At 44.0% G+C, this 13843-nt stretch overlaps 2 protein-coding genes across 15 annotated transcripts; one reads left to right on the top strand and one right to left on the bottom strand.

The window, feature by feature from the left end:
* Positions 1-107: 107 nt before the first annotated feature.
* On the top strand, positions 108-3384 carry LOC6584711 (T-complex protein 1 subunit beta). Its single transcript, XM_002010319.4, has 4 exons — positions 108-213; positions 729-1418; positions 1933-2560; positions 2630-3384. The coding sequence occupies exons 1-4, from the start codon at positions 211-213 to the stop codon at positions 2914-2916; spliced, it is 1608 nt and encodes a 535-aa protein (XP_002010355.2). The 5' UTR covers positions 108-210; the 3' UTR covers positions 2917-3384.
* A 156-nt stretch (positions 3385-3540) lies between these two features.
* On the bottom strand, positions 3541-13595 carry LOC6584710 (probable phosphorylase b kinase regulatory subunit alpha). Of its 14 annotated transcripts, none has more exons than XM_044010348.1 (13): positions 13245-13594; positions 12567-13179; positions 11837-12504; positions 11450-11773; positions 11086-11230; positions 7949-8278; positions 7613-7864; positions 7294-7458; positions 6669-6710; positions 5380-5912; positions 5042-5309; positions 4367-4967; positions 3541-4302 (listed from the first exon to the last, which is right to left on the bottom strand). In XM_044010348.1, the coding sequence occupies exons 2-13, from the start codon at positions 13141-13143 to the stop codon at positions 4197-4199; spliced, it is 4011 nt and encodes a 1336-aa protein (XP_043866283.1). In that variant the 5' UTR covers positions 13144-13179; positions 13245-13594; the 3' UTR covers positions 3541-4196. The 14 variants fall into 14 exon arrangements, with proteins under 14 accessions (XP_043866283.1, XP_043866280.1, XP_043866277.1 ...); XM_044010345.1 differs by lacking the exon at positions 11086-11230 and adding an exon at positions 9828-9975 and having other exon boundaries at positions 12567-13182; positions 13245-13593; XM_044010342.1 differs by lacking the exon at positions 11086-11230 and adding an exon at positions 9828-9975 and having other exon boundaries at positions 13245-13593.
* Between the last annotated feature and the right edge of the window lie 248 nt (positions 13596-13843).

Below are 13843 nucleotides of genomic sequence, written 5' to 3'. Positions count from 1 at the left end.
CGCCACTGCTCTGCTCATTTAATGTCAATATCGAATGTTTCGTGCTGTCTACTCATTTAACGATAGATTTTGACAGCAGGTTTTCAAATATCGATACATCGATACGACATCAACAACCATACCTTTTCATTCGCCATTTTCTTTGTCGCTTTGTCGCGCTGTGGGGTATTCTGAATTCTGTGATCAAAAAGTTGTGAATAAGCAGTGAAAATGGTAAATTAAATTAAATTGCATAAATAATATAATTAGTTTACAACACATTAGATGCAAGTGTGGTGGAATATTCATATTTTCATTGATAATTTCATACAAACTTGCGTTTTTATTTGCCGGGTGTGAAAAGCCGCACGCACCGACTGCAAAACCCATCATCAGCCTCAAGCCATTTGACTTGACAAGCCCGCACACACGTGAGGGCACATAGCTTCCAGAAACTTCCATTATGTTTACATTTTCATTTAAACAGTCTGGGATATGTGTCGCCAATTGCAAAGACTGTCTCGTATTTCTGAGAAATGAATAGGCACTTTTTAAGTGCATGCTGCTGGGTGTGTGCTGCGCTTGGCAGCAGCCGATGAATCACGCACTATTTGGGGTTAGGTCCGATGCAATAGGTGCGCAGCTTTTTTACACACGAACAGATGTGCATTCATATACGCGGTGTATCCATAAACAATGTCGAAAATTTAATTATTTTATTAATATTGATCCATATATGTGCTTTATAGGAGTTGTCATTGAATCCTGTGCGTATCCTCAAAAATGAGGCGCAGGAGGAGAAAGCCGAAATGGCGCGTCTGTCGTCATTCATTGGCGCTATTGCCATCGGTGATCTTGTGAAGAGTACCCTTGGACCAAAGGGCATGGACAAAATTTTGGTGTCCGCCGGCCGTAATGCCGGCCAGGTGGAGGTGACTAATGATGGTGCCACAATTTTGCGAGCTATTGGCGTCGACAATCCGGCTGCGAAAATTCTCGTCGATATGTCGCGTGTACAGGACGAAGAAGTTGGCGACGGCACCACATCCGTGACTGTGCTGGCCTCCGAATTATTGCGCGAAGCCGAGAAGCTCATTGAACAGAAGCTTCATCCACAGATCATTGTCGCTGGTTGGCGCGTAGCCACCCAAGTAGCTCTCGATGCACTGACAGCCGCCGCTCAGGACAATTCGGCCAACAATGAGAAATTCAAAAAAGATTTGCTTAACATTGCACGCACCACATTGTCTTCAAAGATTCTGCATCAGCATAAGGATTTCTTTGCCAATCTGGCCGTCGATGCAGTGCTGCGCCTGAAAGGCTCGGGTGAACTTAGGTCCATTCAAATCATCAAAAAGTCCGGTGGTACCTTAGAGGATTCGTTCCTTGATGATGGCTTTTTGCTGGACAAGAAGCCCGGCGTGCACCAACCACAGCGTGTAAGTGAAAGCCCAAACAATTACTCATTTACCTCTATAAATATTTGATAGTGTGTGTATGTATGTGTTTCACGCTTCCTCTAATGCTCCATATTTGCGCGTCAAATTGACTGTGAGCTATGTTTATGAGATTATCATATCACAGCCATTTTGACGAGTTTGATGTGGCAGCCACCAACTGCAAACAGCTAAGCGATGATCTGTGCAACATTTCTCTTCATGTGTTCAATTAAATAATTTAAAATATGATCCTTATCATTACAAATCTAAATTGAACCATGAGATCATATTAAACCAATCAATTTTTAACAAGTTTATTAAGCAACGGAATCAATAATTTGTGATCACAATTCATAGTGTCTAAAAGGAAAGAAATAGTGAATATAGCAAAAGAGTCCTTAATTAATTGTGAAGTGAAGTGAGCCCACAAGGTTTTAAATAGATGTTGTAGAGGCAGATCGATAATATTATAATATAATATATATAATGGTTGTGTTCTACTTTATTTATACAGATTGAGAACGCAAAAATTCTGATTGCCAACACACCAATGGACACCGATAAAATCAAAGTATTCGGCAGCAGCATCAAGGTTGACTCGTTGGCCAAGATTGCCGATCTGGAGATGGCCGAAAAGGAGAAGATGAAGGAGAAAGTCGAAAAGATTTTGAGCCACAAATGCAATGTGTTCATCAATCGCCAGCTGATCTACAACTATCCCGAGCAGCTGTTTGCCGATGCTCATGTGATGGCCATTGAGCATGCCGATTTCGATGGCATTGAGCGTCTGGCCTACTGCACCGGCGGTGAGATTGTGTCCACATTCGAGAACCCCGCTCTGGTCAAGCTTGGTGAGTGCAAGCTCATTGAGCAGGTGATGATCGGCGAGGACACACTGCTGCGCTTCAGCGGCGTTAAGCTGGGCGAGGCTTGCACCATTGTCATTCGTGGCGCCACACAACAGATCCTGGACGAGGCTGATCGTTCCCTGCACGATGCTCTGTGTGTGCTGGCTGCCACCGTCAAGGAGACGCGCATAATTTATGGCGGCGGCTGTGCTGAAGCTCTGATGGCCAATGCCGTCATGAAGAAGGCATCCGAGACACCCGGCAAGGAAGCTATTGCCATTGAGGCCTTTGCACGTAAGTAGTAAATAACAAAGCTCGTAAGCTGTATAGTTGATTAATGTATTTCGCTGTTGGCTTCCCCAGGTGCACTGCTGTCACTGCCCACAGCTATTGCCGATAACGCTGGCTTAGATTCAGCTCAACTGATCTCGGAGCTGCGCGCTGGCCATGCCCAGGGCAAGCATCAGCTGGGTCTGGATATGAACGAGGGCAAGGTTGCCGATGTGCGTGCATTGGGCATCACAGAGTCATTCGCCGTGAAACGCCAAGTCCTGATGTCTGCCTCCGAGGCAGCCGAAATGATTCTCCGTGTGGACGACATCATCAAGTGTGCACCTCGTCGTCGTGTGCCCGACAGGGGCTATTGCTAAACAGTAATTCTTCTTAAGTATTTTTGTCTAGGATTTTTTTTTAAAACCTTAGAACTCTCGTTTAACATCATCGCTAATTTTATAATTCTGTTTAAACTAATAACCACAAAGACACACACACATCCACACGTAAGCCACACACACACACACACACTTGTACGCAATTAGCTTTTTCTAAATTGTCTGTGAACATTGTTTCAAATCTGTTTTTTTGTTACACGAATTACTACTATTGCGCAAGCTCAGCTTACAACACTAAAGGGAGGACCGAACAAAAACATCTAAAAATAAAAACAAAAACACATTTCAAAAATGTCTAAAATCAACCAAACAAACAAAAAACACACACACAAACAATTTGTAAATGAATACAATTTTTGTAAACATTTTACGTGCGCAAATTGATGCGAATTACACAGCAAAGAAAAAATAAAACAAAGGAATGATATTTATGCTTAACAAACTAAAGGCTAAATGTTGTTTTTATTCTAGTTTGAATATATCTCAATCAAGATTATGAGTAGTGTAAAATATATGTACACATATATTCCGAATCGACCATCTATATAATCTATTATAATAATGTGATATATATTCGGTGCTCCAAATGAAACAATTGAGGAATAACATTGCAAAAAAATACTCTTGTCATATATATTTATTCTTTTTGTATGTTTTACAATAATAACTTGCAACTTAGTAGATCTAGAAAAAAACATTTAAAACGTGTCGGTCGAATTCCCGTGGGGGAACTGCAGTTGTCATTGGCGTGTAAAAATCAATCAATCAATCAATCAATTATTGTGATAATACATATTCAATGTATGCGGCGGAAGCAGGCACGTTGATAGCTGCTGGGAGTGTGAAGAGATTGGTGTGTTGGTGTTTTTGGCTCCCGGATTGCCAGCCGCTCCAGAATTTCAACAAAAAAGAAACACATTAACAAATTGCTGAGTAGGCGGATGGTCTACAAAATACATATATACAGTATTGCCGAGTCGGGGCGGATCTCAGACTTAACATATCGTTGGGCTAAATACACGGCCAGACGCAAGTACGACGCGAGCGAGCGAGAGAGAATGAGACTGTGTGTCTACAGCCAGATAATCAAACAGAGAGAGATAGCGTGATAGGTGGATAACAAGAGAGAGCGGGAGCGAGAGCGAGAGCTAAAGACAATAGCATAAGTCGTCGATAGTACAGTACATGGCATTAAGTGAGCGTCGTCCTACAGACGCTTTGCTTGTTTCCAGGTTGAGTGTAGCGTTCGCACATTGGCTTTAGGAGATTGCGCATTCCATCTCACCATGCTTGGGCACACAGTCCAGCACCAGAGCGACGGCGCGCGACAAGTACGTCATGGTTCCATAGCTGCCGCTGGGTGCACTGAGAGCATAGGGGAGCGGATACAGTATTTACTTGATTGGAAGAGTGATTCAAGGACTCTTACCTATCATAGAGATGTTGACAAATGTAGGCGGCACCACCGCAGAGTAACATGCCGGAGGCAGCCTGCTGCTGCTCCTTGCCATCCTTGAGCTTGGCACAGCACAGCGTCGCGTCGCCCTGCACCTTGCGCTGATCCTCTAGGAACAGCTGATTCGCCTTGTGCACCAAATGCTCGACACAGATGATGTCACCCAACGAGGGCACCATATTGTGCTCGGTGACCAGGGTCAGCACCATGAGCGCCTCGACAACCAGCTGCCTGTACTCCGGCTGGGGTATTTGGTTGAGTGCCGTCTCGACTTCCAAGGCGAATTTCAGCTCTCCCGGCGTCATCTCCTGCGTAAGACTTTGCTGCAGTACGCGACCCTCAATGGCGAGTCCCTGACACTTCTCCAGCACGGTCCAGACACGCGAGTAAAAATCACGTGGAACGCGATTCAGGGCGCCATCGAGTCGCCGGCGGCGCAGCCACTGGCCCTGGCGATCATCGATGGTCGCCGTTAGTGCATCCTCGCCCTCCGGATCGCCGAGTCCAATCTGACTCTTCTTGCTGACCCGACTCGACTTGCAGCTCACTATCGACAGATTGCCACGAGCCACTGCTATGGAACAGGGATGGGAATGAGATAAGAATGCATGGGAATGAGCCGAGAGCAATGCTTCGGCATGGACTTACCGCTGCTGACCGCAAACTCTTTGCCGCTGAGTATGTGGTAGAGCAAGTTCTTCATCTCGAAGGGCGAAAGGTTAAGTAGATGCTCCGAGGCAGCCTCGCCGTCACAGTTAAGCGTGCGCGACAGCTCCTTGGCCATGACCTGAATGATGAGGCCCACGCGCAGCCGCAACATCTCGTGGAACAGCTGCGGCTCAGTGCGTATGAACATGGCCAGGTAGACCATCAGCTCCTGTGTCAGCATCGCTGTGCTCTCATCGTCGCCGTAGGCCTGTAGCAGGGAATGGCACGAGGATTAGGATGGGCAACGTAATCGGAGATTGAGATTACTGGCTACTCACATCGTGTATTAGCTGACGCAGCTCAACCTCCGGCAAGGGTGCCGTTATGGTGTGCTCATTGTTGGGCGGCATGCCGACGGTGACCTGCTTTTGGCGCACCAGCAGATCGGTGACCGCCTTGCCCAGATCCTCGACGCGCTTGCCCAGCATGCCGGCTGTATGGCGCACCAGGCCCCATAGCTTCTCCTGGCAGGCCTTCTCGTACAGGCCCTTCAGCAGATCCCTTATAGTCACCACACGTCCCTCCTCCAGCATGCCTTCAGAGTGAGAAGAATCGTTGTTATTCAAGCTGTTGTTCTTGTTGCTGTTGCTGCTGTTATTGGCGGCGGCGGCGGAGGCGGCGGTCAGATTGGCATTTTCCTCGTCCTTAGTTGTGGGGGATGTGGCATCGATGATCACTGTAGGCACAGCCGCGGCCACAGGCTTGCCCTCACCAGCACCAGCACCAGCACCAGCAGCAGCAGCTGCTCCACCACCACCACCAGCAGTTGACAACTCGAGCATTGCATCGTCCATGAATGCTTGTTCGAGCTCTTTATTCATTTTGTTTTTTTTTTTTTTTTTTTTTTTTTGTTTTGTTGTTGTTGGTTAGTTGGATTCATTTGTGGGGGTTAGGTTGACGGGCCATTGTGGTGGATCAGTTGTGGTAGTTGGTAGTTGATGATGCAGAAGAGTTTTTGATAGATCGTTTCACCGTTAATGTCATGAAGAGCAGATGAAGCGGATTGTTATAATTGTTGGGTATTTTGTATGTGATTATTGTATGTGTGTGTGTGTGTATGTGTGTTGAATTGAAAATAAAATATATAAAAATAAATAAAATTGGTTATTAAATTAGTTCGTGGATAAAAAGCATTAATAAATAAGGCGAAGCCAACGTGAAATAATATGCGCTGTGTATAACAGTCTCTCGCAGCTTGTATAAGAGTTAAGCACCGTGTATAACAGTTTGTGTGTGATATGTGTGGGAGAAAGAGAGATAGTGTGTATAACAGTTAAACGTAAATGAAATTGTGCCACCAGAATACCAAAAATTAAATGAATCGAATCGAACAGAATCGTCTCAAAGATAATGGAGATCGAATTGGAAGAGAATATACATATGTATGTGTGCGGATATAACTAGATATGCTATGCCAATTGTTGTTTGGGTGGGGTAGTAGGTGTGGTTGTGGGAGTAGGAGTGGGAGGTGGCTTGGGTCACAGTTGCATAGCACCAACAACATTATACAATTAGCCCAACGTACAGGAAGGACACCAAGGATCAAGGATTGAATTTCAACACTTACCAGCGGCATTGTCATCAGTTTTGTGCCTTAAGCCCAGACCCGCTATGGATGCGGATAGCGATGCGGATGCGAATGTGAAGTGTGGACAAGAACGAGAGCACAAAGCACATATACAAAGAACGAACGCACAAAACAATTAAATGTCATTTAGATCGATAAGTATCGACATTAGGATCAAGCCGTTATCGATTTCACAATGGGCTTCAAGAAAATGAATTCGGAATGAGAATTGGGAAACTTTCTTTTTCTAATTTGTACATCTCTTTGATCGATTAGGTAGCCAATCGTAAAACATTGCGAATGCTCCATTGTGAAATCGTACAGCAACACCGAAACTCCTCGAGACACCCATTGAACCAGCCACGCACAACAAAATTCTAGAAGAAACTCGGAAATTTTCTTCTCTATTTCTATGTCTATAGAGTATATACATGTATGTGTGGGTGTGTGTCTGTGTGTGCGCGCGTGTATATGCCTGTGTATGTGTGAGTTCCCGCAGTGCTATAGAGGTGCGGTTCAGCATTCAGTAATCCTCAAACCGGGTGAATCGGTTAAGTAAACCCGTTTGCAAGTCGACGTCCCTACAGCTCAGTGATGAGATGAGGCCCGTGGAACGGCCACTTACCCGTATTGAAGTCCAGGCCTTGAGTATCGACCAGATATTGTAGGATGTCGCCCTGCTCCTCGAGATTCTCGGTTTCGCGCAGCATCGCGATCAGCTCATCCACCTCTGTGTCCGCAAAATTGGTGTCCACGCGATGGCGTTGAATGAGAATTTTGGGCACAGTTACTTTGGGTATTTGATCAAGTGGTGCAAACAAAACAAATCGCAAAAGTGTCAACCAAAACGAAATGATAAAGCATACAAAAGAAGAGAGAAATTAAGATTAGCACCGAATCGGAGCGAACAAAGGAAAAGTGTGCTTGTTGGATCGAGGACTAACTCTCTTGCTGGCGCACGAACTCGCTGCGGCGATCGATGGCCGAGCGGCTGTGCTGCGGATCCATGGGATAGATGTTCTCGCGCAGACCCAGATCGCCGCCCAGCTGCGGCGGCGAGCTGGGCCCCTCCTCGGGCGTGGTGGCAAAGGTGCTGACGTGACCCTGCTTGTTGGGCTGCAGCCAGGGCGGCGGCACGATCGACGAGAGGCGGCGTTCGGTCAGTGGCGTCGGTCCCTCCATGCCCAAGTTATCGGCTGGGGGCGAGACAGAGAGAGAGGGAAAGCATTTCATGAGAATGAGAGATCATCATCGTCAATCTCTATGGCAGGCACACTTACAGTCCACATTGATGGAGCGCGTCTTCTTGATGGCGCCCTTGCAGGACATGCGTCGGCGCAGATGTCGCGGACGCAGCTGGCCGCCGCGTAGATTCATGGTGCTGCGATTGCTGAACGAGCGCAACAGATGCTCATCCAAATAGGTCTGAACATCCGGGTGAAGCCGGTCCGGATAGCCGTCCTCGGTGCTGCCCAGAAAGCTCAAGTCCGTGATCGCCGAGGTGTTGAGAAAGTCCTTCAGGTTGCCCAGCATGACCCGAGTGCCATTTATGTAGCCCGACTTCAGCTTGCGCATCGTCTGGATCATGGCCAGCGGAATCTTGTCCTGGTCTGTGCGCGCATTGCAGTAGTCATAGAAAGAAAACCGTTAGCCAAATACCATCGGAATTGCATGCGCATTGTTTTGTATGGCTTGTTATTAGACTGACTGACCGATCGATCGATGCTTGGTGGGATTAGGCAAGTGGTGCGTGGTTAGCGGGTGGCGCTTACATCTAGGTTTTAATCACAAACTACAACACTAACCAACAGACGCCAAGATCAACTCCGAACAGCCGTTGCCATTCGCTAACTAATTAGCATAGACCAGCACCAAAGTTGGCTGAGTTTTTAGTTTAGTTTAGTTTAGTGGGTGCAGCACAAGCAGAGGTGCAGTTAGAGAGGGGACGAAGCGGGGCGGCTTAAGTATCTAGATTGGGAGCTAAGGGGCTAGCATTTATCCATGGGCTAGTGACTTGCAGGGAACTTGGAGGGATTGGTTGATGCGGCTAAGCAAGGGAAGGGCGTACAAACAAACTTGTGTCAACAGAGTCTTCATCTGGGTAAGGCGTATAAAAGAGTTTAGGACTTGTTTGATCCGTAACTGAAACCAGAAGAGATACAAAGATGAGGTGGACTTTCCACCCAAGCTTTTCTATAGCTTTCCTTTCATTGAGCAAATCAAAACCAAAAATCCATTTGTTAACCTCAAGATATTTCGTTTTAAGTATAACAAAAATACATTTCTTGTAATATTAAATTCAGAAGAAATAGAGCTATTTTTAACTTGGTTTTTGATATGCGAAAAGTATAGTCCAATTACAATTATTTGTTTGGGAGGAAATTTAAAAAAAACTCTAGTCTATTCCTTAAAACAAATTTTTTTTTAAGTTCTTTAAGATGAGATTAGAGATGAATTCAAATAATACTCTGCTTCTATCTAGACTGTCTTAACTCACTTTTCTTTACTTGCTACTATCTAGTCAGCTCTGGGAATTTAGACCTGAATCTAAGCTAATATAATCTAATCTAATTAGTTCCTGTCCAAGAACTGCACCCAACTCAAGCAGTTGATAGACCAAAAATAGCTATTTAGTGCTTTAAGCAAATGTCGGATCAAAATTAGCAAAGAATAGAATATAAGCGATAATTTTTGTACAGATTCGTTCATATATACATATATGTATATATAGACATCTATATGAAATTAAATAATTAGAGAGGTTTTGTATAACAACAACAAGAAGAATAAGAAGCAAAAGCGCACAAAGCTCAATACATACAAAGAAACACATTGCGAGTTCGTAAGATTAAAACCCCAACATAGCATAGAACGGATCATATCACTTGTTGTGTTTATATATATTTACATACATATATGCATATGCGTATATACATATATGTAAATATATAATCATGTGTGTATGTATGCATGTGTGTGTGTGTATGTGGTGTGTGTGTGTATGTGGTGTGTGTGTGTATATAGTATATATATATATATATATATGACTGCATATGCAGTCCTTGGTAGGAAATTTGAAATTTGCTTGATCGGGTATAGTTGGGTGTGGTTGGAGGTTTGTTTGTGGGTTGTGTTTCGTGGGTTTCGAGATGTAGTTACCTAGCATATAATGCGTTGCCATTAATGTGATTGTCGGCCTGCCCAACATGTGACGCCAATTGTTGGTCAAGAAGCCTAAGTTTGTGGTAAAATTGCTAGCGAGCAGATCGGGATCGCGTGTCGTGTAGTATTCTTCATAGTCGATATGCTGTGTGTGTACAAATTATTGTTGTTGTTGTTGTTGTTGTTGTTATTATTGGTTAAAAAGAGAGAGAACAGAGAGAGAATTTTGTTTCTACAATTTCGGCCAATTTATAACATGGGAAATCGGATCTCTTTCTTTCATTTGGTTGGGATGGGAATATAGTGCAAAGCATAGAGAAATAAATGATATCCAAGGAACAGAATAAGCTACTTATATGTATAGATATATATGCATGTATATATATTTATGTATATTTATGAGAGCTGCAAACTGATTTAGGCATACAAAACGAAAGAGTGTTGGATCGCAAAGTTTTAAGTACTGATGTGATTATCATATACATATATAAAGTAGATTCTCTGCGCAGCTGTTTGAAGACCATTTGAGAATTCTATGGCTGCAGCTTAGGCATGTATATGTATATATATATGTACGGTTTATCCTAATGTATGAATATTGAAATATATACATATATACACATATATTTATATATAAAGAAAGAATATATATTCTATAATACAAAGGCTATTCCCGATATACATACATATATCAGTGTGCGTGTGTGTGTGTGTGTGTGTGTGTATGAATATTTGTTTGTGTCTGTGTCTGTGTTTTGGTGTCCACTACCAAAGAAAAGTTTAGTTTGCTAAGCTATAAGCTATATGTATGTATATGTATGTATATATGTATATGTATATATGTAGTATATCTAGAAACCAACTCAACTAAAACTAAGCTAAGAAACTAAAGCTGAAAACAACATATGTGCAGATGTATATCTATATATATATATATCTACATATCAATATGTTCGTGTGTGTGTGTGTTTGTGTTGTGATGTTTGTACAAAATAACTACAAATGAACAATCATAATTAGAACAAAAATAAAATTAATAATAATAACAAATCTTTTTAATAACAAAATCCAAATCAAATTAATATGCAAATTAACTGTAACCATACACCACACACACACACACACGCACGCACCCACACACGCACACACACACTCACACACACACACATATATATAGGCGATAAATGTAACAATTGTACAGCTAAATACTAAATGAAAATTAAAACGGATTGGGATTTAAGCAAGGTGGACCGACCTAAGTGGATGCGCTTCAGCACGAGCGTTACTAAGGGACGACCCAGCAGATCCCAAGCGGACTTGAGAAAATTGATCTCGCCTTTAAGGATGTCAATCATGAGTTCGTTATCGGAGGCGATATAGAAGCGCGACAAGTCGACAAACTAATGCGTAATACAATAATAATAATAATCATAATATAAATAATAATAGTAATAATAATAGCACATGTGTAGGAAATAAATATTTAAAATAATTGAAATCAGAGAAGAAAGAATGGGATTTGGATAGAATAATATTGGCCTAGAGAGCGTACACACAGAGAGCGGTACAAAGTGCGTTTAGGTGGGGCCTTTTGAACCACTGTGATCCGAGTCATTTACCTGCGGAGTAAAGGCAAAGATGCGATCCTTCAGAGAGTACAATTTGCTGGTACTTAATATGCCGACATCGCGCGATTTACGTCCACTTAGTCCCAGCTTGCGATTCCGTCCCAAGTACGTGTACAAATGGCTGAGCACACGTGCCGGCTGCACCTCAATGGGTGCCACATCGGCAATCGTTTGCACATGCAGATCGTGCTCGGCCAGCTTGTCGCGAATCTCGTTGTCCTCGGCTATGATGACCACTTGAACGACAACATCGGGCTTCTTTTGGGCGCCCAGGCGACGATTCAACGGGTCCAGCTCGCCCACAGCCAAAAAGCCCTGAAAGAACATGATACAGCATGAAAAAGGAATATCCACAAGACTCGTTCAAGATGCACCCACCTCCTGTAAGAGGCGACCTAGAATAAACAGCGACTGGCCCCATAGGAAGGGACAGCGGCCAACAACTACGCGCTCCTGCGAGCCGGGCTTCTGATATTCAAAGCCCACCAAATCTTGCGGCACAGCATAGCTCTCAGGTATCAGCAGTGTACCATCCTCTGAGCGTACCATTATCTTCTCCAGCCGATTCGCATACTCCTGCACCAAGACTTTATCATTTTGAAATGCGTGGAACAGTATCAGATAGCAATAGAAGAGCGGCCATTCGCATTCAATGTTTTCAAACATGCGCAATTCCCAGCGCTCATAATAGAGACGCGAGGGATCTTCCTTGGGTGTGCGATAGCCGTCGCGCAAGAAGCGTTTGCAGCCATATTTTCCCTGCAAGCGCGACAATATTGCATCCCGTGTATTGTGTATTAGCTGGGCATCGTCAACAGCAAAAGCTGGAAAGCCAATGACACACAGCAGGCCAGAATCCAGCTCCTTACTGTTCGACTCACGCGGCAGCATGGACTGCAGCACTGCTTGGCACTTGTGCGCCTCGTCGGCAAGGACATGTATGACACTTGCGGGTCCACCGCGTGCTCCAAACAAATCCAGCTCGTTCATGGCCTCTAATGCTGCCTTAGCCATGCCGATGGAGCTGGCATTCAGTTCGGGCTCACCTGTCACCAATAAAATGCCATAATGAATGTACCTATTGCATGTGGATGGTGTAAGTACTCACCATGATTGGTCTTGTCGCCGCGTTCCCAAATACCATAGTCTGGTATGGAGTAAGCCGACTCAATGTAGAATACCAGATTTTGTATGAACGACACCTCGTCCAATGAGAAAACAATCTGAAGACCGGAGGCGGTCATTTGGGCCAGAATTAACAGGTATAGGGATACCGCATCAATTTGCAAATGGCCCCATTCGTTGTCTCCGACAACGGGCAGACCATTCTTACTGGAGTATTTGGCATGCAGCGAATCGAAGGGGCTTTGGGTCATTTTGAATCTCTCGACCTTATCTTTTTGATTCATCATGGCCATGAGCAGGCCGCGCATCAGCTTGACACAGCTTTGCTCCAGTTCATAGCACTTGGCGCGATCCTCATCCTGATCGGCGATCTTTTTGTAGGCCATTGACAGGCCCCACACAGCCAGAATGCAATACACATTGTCGCGTATCCATGCATGCGAATTGACGTTTGAGGCGGGAAATAAACCGGTCACTGGCTCCTGATGTGCCAATATTAAGCGATGCACAATTCGTTGATAGTAGTCGAGGCGAACCCCGGAATTACTACGAGAACGCATCTCGGTTTATCGTCCCCTTCTTATCTACGCGTTATTCTGTTGTTAGGACAGGTGAACGTTTTATGATCTAAATCTTGATAGTTGCTCCAACATTCACTTACATAATTACCTCTAAGAGCGTCAGTTGTCGAGTATGCGACGAGATGCTCTAAGCGTATGTAATTGTTGTCAATGTCTCAGTGTTCTCCCCCAACGGCCACCAACCCGCCGCCCAGACACCCACCCACACAGCAGCAACAGCAGCTGGCTGCACTTAGAAGCTGCTGTAATCGTTGTCAATGCACAGAAATTGTCGCATTATTGTTGTGTGTAGATAGTGGACACGTGTGCTACAAATTAATTAATAACAATCGTCCACTGTTTCAATTGCAAAAAATAAAATTAAGAACTAAATCGGTAGAAATGCTAAAATTATACTCCGAAATGTCAACTCAATGTCATGTCGACTATCGATATATCATTATTAAGACCAATATCGATTATACGTATCGACAAAATACACTAGCCTAGAATTGCAGCGCTGTCTCGATAATTAATTGAAATGTGAAATTTGGGTTGATTGGCGGGAAATTTAAATTGTCTTGCCCAGAACACATCATACTTTGTTAATCTTAGTTTTAGATATCGCTGAAATAGCTTCTAGACTATGTAATCTTTAAAATAAAATATGGCAACAGCAATTAGAGTCCATGGAACTGAT

This window comes from Drosophila mojavensis, unplaced genomic scaffold (assembly GCF_018153725.1).
Source record: "Drosophila mojavensis isolate 15081-1352.22 unplaced genomic scaffold, ASM1815372v1 contig_136, whole genome shotgun sequence".
NCBI lineage: Eukaryota > Metazoa > Arthropoda > Insecta > Diptera > Drosophilidae > Drosophila > Drosophila mojavensis.
The sequence above is the reverse complement of the archived record's forward strand: the minus strand, read 5'-3'. Positions and strand labels throughout refer to the sequence as shown.

What these genes read in the sequence shown, in the direction of transcription:
- LOC6584710 (XM_044010345.1), bottom strand. Translation starts at nt 13,143, where the DNA reads ATGCGTTCTCGTAGTAATTCCGGGGTTCGCCTCGACTACTATCAACGA. An exon ending in AACTGATGACAATGCCGCTG is followed by an intron (nt 5,913 to 6,668) that starts GTAAGTGTTGAA and finishes AAATGAATAAAG; the next exon opens with AGCTCGAACAAGCATTCATG. An exon ending in AGAGTTTGCGGTCAGCAGCG is followed by an intron (nt 4,968 to 5,041) that starts GTAAGTCCATGC and finishes CCTGTTCCATAG; the next exon opens with CAGTGGCTCGTGGCAATCTG.
- LOC6584711 (XM_002010319.4), top strand. An exon ending in GCGTGCACCAACCACAGCGT is followed by an intron (nt 1,419 to 1,932) that starts GTAAGTGAAAGC and finishes TTATTTATACAG; the next exon opens with ATTGAGAACGCAAAAATTCT. An exon ending in TGCCATTGAGGCCTTTGCAC is followed by an intron (nt 2,561 to 2,629) that starts GTAAGTAGTAAA and finishes TGGCTTCCCCAG; the next exon opens with GTGCACTGCTGTCACTGCCC.